The 7,558-nt window shown below is 40.2% G+C and overlaps 2 protein-coding genes across 2 annotated transcripts in view; one reads left to right on the top strand and one right to left on the bottom strand.

Moving 5' to 3' along the window:
* The first annotated feature begins 779 nt into the window (after nucleotides 1-779).
* gng3 (guanine nucleotide binding protein (G protein), gamma 3) lies at nucleotides 780-4,412 on the top strand. Its single transcript, XM_031857499.1, has 3 exons — nucleotides 780-993; nucleotides 1,792-1,891; nucleotides 2,794-4,412. Exons 2-3 carry the CDS (start codon nucleotides 1,793-1,795, stop codon nucleotides 2,920-2,922), a joined length of 228 nt encoding a protein of 75 aa, XP_031713359.1. The 5' UTR covers nucleotides 780-993; nucleotide 1,792; the 3' UTR covers nucleotides 2,923-4,412.
* Nucleotides 4,413-5,098: 686 nt separating this feature from the next.
* Nucleotides 5,099-7,558, bottom strand: part of banf1 (barrier to autointegration nuclear assembly factor 1) — a 4,999-nt gene continuing 2,539 nt past the window's right edge. Inside the window, exons 2-3 of the mRNA XM_031857497.1 lie at nucleotides 7,186-7,350; nucleotides 5,099-6,361 (exon numbers count right to left, since the gene is read on the bottom strand). Coding sequence (XP_031713357.1) covers nucleotides 6,215-6,361; nucleotides 7,186-7,311 — 273 coding nt within the window. The 5' untranslated portion in view covers nucleotides 7,312-7,350 and the 3' untranslated portion in view covers nucleotides 5,099-6,214. The remainder of the gene's footprint in view (nucleotides 6,362-7,185; nucleotides 7,351-7,558) is intronic.

The raw sequence follows: 7,558 nt of genomic DNA, 5'->3' as shown, positions 1-7,558 counted from the left end.
AACACAAGCAAGGGACATGCTCCTAGCGCCATTAAGGAAACGCCAGCCTAGCAAAGATGGCGTCTTACAGTTTTCGAGACTTCAGTTGCTAGAGTATCCTCTGAATCTCCACGATGTAGATATCACAATAAGTGCGATGTACTTTTGTAAAAACAATCTCTATTTAACAGTTACACACATACAAATGATTTACATTCACTCAAATAGCGTTACGACCTAGACAGAGTTGTTGTGGCGTAATGCTCATGCAGCTCCCTCCTCTACAGGGTCTTTGGTCTGAGAGCGTCATAAGAGTCGCTGACGACAATACATCGCCTCTGCTTTTACCCTCAAAGACAATTAATTTTCTTTGTGTTATTAAAGCATTCAGGAAATCAGGTATTCTTCTCATCTGTAGGCTATCACATACACAGTGAATACCCGCACGATTTTCACAGTTTTGACAGTGATGTAAACCACTAAACCAAACTGCAGCAGTCCCCATAGCAACAGATGAGAGGGAGGGCATCACAAAAGGCAGAGACACATAATGAGTCAGGCCACTTGAGTTCACATCCCAAGCTTTATAGAATATTTTAGCACTAAAAACAAAACCACACACCGTAGAGACCACCATATTCCCTCTGAGAGATTGAAACTTGAGAGATATCAGTTGGCCCCAATTTCCTCTGCACAGATATGGTACGATCCGCCCTCATAATAAAACTCTTACTAATGGTTTCCCCCCCTCCCTCTGTCTGGCAGGTACCACTTACTGCCGAGGGGGTGATCCTATCCATCCACCACAAACCTAGTGCTCATTGTGGATGGATTGCAGTGCACTGGGCTGTATAGAGCAGGGTACCATCCAGGCTGTTGTCAGTGAGGGGTGGGGTCCGGCTACACTGATACCACCAAACGTAATCTTACAGAGGGTCACAGAGAGGCAGAAAAAGGGAGGAAAAAGAGAGAGAAGAGGGGGGAAGATTGCACCTGAAGAGGACTACAGTACGGGTAAGGAGAAAAGGGGGTGGATGGAGATGGAAGGAAAAAAAGACAATGGAGAAAGGTCCAGAATGGTTCAAATAGATTCGCTCCTTTGCTGCTCTGCTTTTTCCCCTCCTGTTGACAATCCATCCTACTTGATTCCTTTTTCATCTGTGTCATTTGCACATTTATTCATAATTTCATAAATGTCTATGTGCTTATTTCATTTCATTTCATTTGATGTGTGGTTAGTGGGAGAATCTGTTGGCCATGCTGAATAAATCTGACCATTTGGCCCAGCTAACATGTTTCTTTTGCATTTGATAGAATGTACTATATGCTTTTGTTGCACTATAAGATGAAACGGTGTATCAGATGTGCCAATTTTACGACACAACGTTGACCGATATTTATACTATTCTATTGCTGGGGACTGACTTGTTTCATGCTATCTTGCTTGCTCTGCAGCCAAGGCTGCCAAGATATATAAACAAGCAATGAATATCATACTATAGCTTTTATTATATGACGTAGTATTGTACGTTGTATTTATCTTAAAGATCTTAGTTATCACATGTACTTAATTTGATCAACCACCTACATTCATAATGAAAAGCTAACTTTGCAATCAATAACCCTCTGTGTGTGAATAGGACATATTATAGTCAAAGTGACGAATAGTATTTAGGATAGATGGATCAATCATTCCTGGAGAAGCAGGGCTAGAGGAGAACTACTTATTCCAACACTTCAACAAACAAATGCAAAGATTTACAGAAGGTATTTCCATCCATGAAGCTCAACTGTTGCTGTGTTTGTGGCCAGGATGAAAGGAGACACCCCAGTGAACAGCGGCATGAGTGTCGGCCAAGCCAGGAAGCTGGTGGAGCAGCTGAAGATAGAGGCTAGTTTTTGCAGGATAAAGGTAAGAAAAGCTTTAGATTCAGATGTGAAAAATAACAACGATGAAGCATCTTTTGCAGTGAGGAAGACGTGCTTCCTCCTCTTTACTCCAAGACGTTGCAAGACCCAGTACATATTGAGCAATTAACATGGACCTTTAAAACTTCTAGATGTACTGTAAATGTATAAAGCAACACTTGAGGCTTTCTTCGTAAACTTCTATTTTCTAAAAACTGCTAAAATTCTAAGTAAATGTAATTAGTTGTGTACTGATGCCCATATGTTCCACTCAAACTCTACTGTTATTGATTCTGTATTGTTTCATTGCCTATGTTTGTGCTCATGCTGGATTACGCCTGTGTTCTCTGCTGTACTGTGATACCTTTGTAACTGCAAACATCCGGTTTTCTTCAAACTAATCGATATTTCACTCCCTCATCCTGTTTAGTAGTATTTATAGTAGTATATCCATTTGCATTTTCTAGTCCACACATCAGAAAATTCTCAACTTCTTGCAGCTTTGGTAGAGAAACGTTTGATACAATTAATTTGAGGTTCTGACTCGTTTAATCTGCATTAGCCAAATCTGAGTCGTCAATGAAAGACACTACAACATTCAGACCAAAGCTTTAAAGCCAAGACTGTGAAATGATGTGGTGAGGGGTTGTAAATGGTGTCATTACTCTAAGATATTATTACTACACACTGTATATAATGACATGCGTGGACCTCAGACAGAAACAAAAGATGGGGATAAAATGAAAACTGGGAGATTACAAGACACCACTGATCTTCATGAGGGTTTTAAAACAGATCTTTCTTATGAACTCTGCCAAATCTGTATGACAAACATACTGTATTAACAAAAATAATAATGTATTCATGTTCATAACCCGCCCTGAATCTGAGCATCCTCATCTCCAGGTATCAAAGGCAGCCGCCGACCTGATGGCGTACTGCGACGCACACTCCTGCGACGACCCGCTCATCACCCCCGTGCCCACCTCAGAGAACCCTTACAGGGAGAAGAAATTCTTCTGCGCTCTTCTTTGAGACCAATCAGGGATTGTTGTGATTGACAGTACAACTGTACAGTATGTACATGTATGTACAGTGTGTACAAGTACTTCTGATCTGAATAAGACATCAATGTACTATAGTAACCTTGCATAAAAGCTGCCGATGTACAGTACACATAATCAACTACAAAATGTCTCAAACTAAATTCTTTAACTGCTGACGCCCGTCTCAATGTTAGAGGGGAAGAAGAAGAAAAAAAACACAAAAAAAGATATATGATATGTGAAACATAACTCGAAAGCAATCAGAAAAGAGTCAGAGTTTTCATTATGAAAAACAAGACTGGAAGTCTGAGGAAAATAAATTTAAGAAACAGCTATCATCTGTTAAATGTTCAACACATTTCATGCTCATTGGTATTACAGGTAACTGCCAGAAAGAAGACAGTGTGGGCATCGAGTGTCTTAATGGGAACAGACTCGTATGGATTCTGCAGCATTAGACTCGTTTAACTGGGAGGCTACATTCCCACACTCGGTCTTTGGATTGTGGTGGTGCTACATGTCTCAGATGCTGCTCTGATAGGTCAGGGTGGTCAGCTCTCCTCATAAACTATACATTTGAGATCTAGCAAGTGAGAAGAAAGAAAAAAAAAAGACAAGCCTATAGGTGGGGAAGTACTTGGTTACTTGTAGGAGGAGGTAATAACACTTCTTCAGATTAGACGTGCTTTACTTACAGGTGGAGGTCTTCAGAGCTACGTCCCATCTGTCGTCAACATGTTTTGTATTCCTCATCCACTTTCCTGTTTTGGCCATTTAGGACAACAGCTGTTTATGACCCGAGTATGATCATCGATTCAATGTAGTTCGAGGTTTTACTAAGATTTTAGCAGTTTGCTCATTTCTATGCTGTTGCTGTAGCGTGGGTGTGTATGTGTATGCATAGGTGCTACTGTGAAAGGTAGGCAATGATTCTGAGCATCTGATCACTGTCAAATCAAGATTTTATAGTTCAATTGCACCCCCCCCAAAAAAAAATCAACATTCCAGGGGTTATGGACATTTAATCCATGCCATTAAAGCAGTCAGATCTTTCATTGACATGAACAGTTTCATATTTCTTTGCGGCAAAACGTGCTTTTAAAGAATGGCGTGCGTCATCGGGTCTGAGGTTCTCCAGAGCAGAGGGGTCCTTCAGTCTCATGTCTCTGCTCGTTCATGTGAATGACTTTTTCATTTAAAAGGTGTCACTTTCTCTGTGGTTATTCCTCCATCTACAGTACAGGCAGTGCTTTAGTTCTGTCCAATCAGATCCACACAAAAATAATAAAATAAATCTCTCATTTGGAGTTCCCTGGGGCGTCTCGTGTCATGAGCTCCATGGCATCCTCTGCTCTGGACCGGTTAAAAACAATCAACCAATGTGTTGTCAATATCCTACAAATGTCTAAATTTGGAGTTTTGGTGAAAGAGAGATCATGGAACATCATGTAGTGAAATAAAACCTCCGGTTATCAAAGATTTGCCCTCATTTGTGATTTTATTTGATAAAAATTGAATAATTTAAATGGACATGTCGGAAGAAAAATAAATACATGTTTCCAAATCTGATGCTTGTCTTTTATATATCTTTAATGATGAGAGCAATATAAAAACCAAAGAGTTTACACAAGTCAAATAGAAACACATCACCGAGAGGTTAACAAAAAGCTGCTACACAACGGTTACATCCTCTAACAGCTGGTGCTGTGACACAGTCTGGACGTGCACTACTGCAGGTTATAGCTCACTGGACTGAATGGAACGCATATACTGGCGTGCGTTAAGGAATCTCATGTTTAGAAAGATCAGATATAAAGACCTGACCTAAATCAGGCTTGATGGTGTGACAAAATACATACTACTTGTGCTTCTTACGCCATTTGAAGCCACCGGACACTGAGATCAGTAGATTCCCTTTGTTTAGATGGGTTAGTCTCTCTCTTGTTGGGGTTTTGATTTGAAACAGAAATGAGGTCTTATGTTCTACTGAAGCTTTAAATACATTCTAACATACACTACAGCATATCAACGACGTAGCTTCTTAACTGTTAATGTTGTACGTTTACCTTCCGGCAGGTACCAAGTGCTTTAGCGGTATCCTCCGTCTTGGTCGACATATACCACAGCCGGCTCCTCAGCAATAGACTGACACGTTTTTGACAGTGTTTGAGTTTGTTGAATCTCCATCTTTATTTATATACTTTTCAATTAGGTTCAAACAAGCGCTGAGCAGACCATAGGAGGGGGTCTGGCCATGCTGCTTCTTCATATGCAGGATCAAATGTTAAAAGTTTGTGTAATAAAATAAAAAAAAGTACATCTTTGTTTAGACCAGTGTCACATAGGTTTAGCTTCCGTTTGTCACATATTCTGCAAGATACTTCAAACAGACAATCCACCTCTTCAAGAAATCCTTTAAACATTGTTGGTGATGCTGAACTGTGTTACGATGAACTATTTAAAACAAGACAGCTTACAACTTTCCAATGGCTTTAAAAACAGGCAATCGGGGCACGAAGGCGAGTAAGAACATTAGTCTGGATTCTTCTGGTAAATCACTACTTCACACAGAAAGACAAGTGTGAGAACAAAGTAGCCATGTTTGGCTTAAGACATTGAAATTCCCAGTACATGACCAACAATGGATGAACTATACATTTAAAATTCAACCTTTAACAGAAAGTACATGCAGTATTTCAATGGTCTCAGACAAATTGAATATTATGCACATGAGCAGCTTTTTCCCCAAAAAAACGCAAACAGGACAGTTTCAGCCTGAAGCGCCTCTGAACCCAGCGTTACATATAGTGTCCCTGTGTCACAGTCCTAATGGGCATGCTGGCTCAGTGGCACGACTTACTGGTCGACGTAAATGGACAGGAGCCACCATTATTGTTATTAGTTACACCCGTGCTTTTACTATAAAAACTTTAAAAGACTGCCATTAGAAGATCTACTGACGGTGAGTAGGTGACAGAGATAGAATTGTCCCGCTGTTGTGATTCTCCAGCCAACTTGAAGAAAGAGTGAGCCAGTATTAGTCTAGACCCACTAGTGATAGACCATGAGGAGGGCATGTGTGAAATCTGTTTAGGGGGGGGGGTCAAAGGATTTCAGAAATACACTGAAAATGTGAAGAAGAAGTTCAAAATAAATAAACTGAACCTCGTTCGTGTGAAGAGTGTCAGTTCATATATGCGGTGTAGCTGAATTGAATCAAGATCACTGAAGAGGCAATGTACAGTTTGGACTTCAGAAGTAGAAAACAATGGCCGCATGCTTTATAAGAAGGCATCACACCATTCTTTAAGGCAGCCATAGCAGTCACCTTGTTGTTTCACATTTGCTCTGCAAGTGTCCTTCAGCCAATCCCGGAAAAGCTCCTCGTCTTTCTTGAGCACAAGAAACTGGCCGAGGACGACGTACGCCTGCGAAAGGGAGAGATGAACACACAACAGAGAACCTAATCAAGACGGGAATGCATGCGTCACAGGGTTCCCCACATTGACGGCCCTGTTTGTCAAGAAGCCGATGCTGGATCGCAACTTGAAAAGTAATGACATTGTTATGTAGAGAAGGGATGGCTGGACACAACTTACAGTACAATGAGAATAGATCTTAAGCAGGTCTATTCACACACAAAGAAAAGTAAAAAATGTCTAAATGATACCCACACAGGTCTGTGGTAGCCTACTGGATAACAGGAAAAAATAAAACAACAAAAGAATTAGGATACTTTTATCCCACCTTATAGAATTCAGTGCAAGCTCCATCATTTGCTGTTTATTTTAAGATTAAGCCATTGTCCTGAGACCGCCGAAGAGCTTGTTAATCAAGTTCAGCTTGATTTGAGTTCAACCGTACTGCGAGTTTGATAACCTGTCTACGGTGTTAACACAACCATACACTGGTTCATACTCAAACACTGTAACAGCTGCTTTTAAACAACAATTCTATGTTACTTGAATTGACAACATTACACGACCTTGAATTCTCGTGTTACTTCGATAGAGAAGCGCTATTATAGCAGATCTGAAAATAATGACTTAACTAATATGACCGAATTTCATAATCTGCTGCATTTCTTGTTTACATTCATTATTTTTCTGAACTGATTTCAAGACCCAAATACAGTTACTGTGAGAATACCAATGTTGCCGCACCGATAAGCACCCTCTGGAGACAGTGCATTTGATTTGTGGTAAATAATTTTATATTACATAAAAAGGCAAAGAAATCAGATCTGCATTACCTTATCAAAACCCTTCTCCTCCAGTCTTCCGCCAAGGGCGTCTCCGATGCCTGCAAGGGCCCCCACAGGCTTCTCCCCCATGGGCTCGGCCACAAAGTCTTTATGTTTTTGGGATGTCGACGACATGGCTGCTTTGTAGGCGGTCAAAGATCACCAACTACTTAACTGAAACACAAGAGAGAGAATGTAAAAATCATGCTTCAGAGAGAATGCAACCCCATAAAGTACATTTTTTTTAAATAAATTTTCCCCCATCATCTTTTCCTACAGGGATACATTTATGACTCTCAGCTTTAAGTTTAAAGTAACTCTATATACATCAATTTAACAGTGTAGTAGCCATATATATATATATATATATATATATATATAT

This window comes from Anarrhichthys ocellatus, unplaced genomic scaffold, assembly GCF_004355925.1.
Source record: "Anarrhichthys ocellatus isolate YVR2014 unplaced genomic scaffold, GSC_Weel_1.0 scaffold18, whole genome shotgun sequence".
Taxonomy (NCBI): Eukaryota; Metazoa; Chordata; class Actinopteri; order Perciformes; family Anarhichadidae; genus Anarrhichthys; species Anarrhichthys ocellatus.
The sequence above is the reverse complement of the archived record's forward strand: the minus strand, read 5'-3'. Positions and strand labels throughout refer to the sequence as shown.

Bases quoted from the DNA above. Each gene is read 5' to 3' on its own strand.
- gng3 (XM_031857499.1), top strand. From the start codon at position 1,793: ATGAAAGGAGACACCCCAGTGAACAGCGGCATGAGTGTCGGCCAAGCC. The intron at 1,892-2,793 runs GTAAGAAAAGCT...CCTCATCTCCAG, and splicing joins CTAGTTTTTGCAGGATAAAG to GTATCAAAGGCAGCCGCCGA.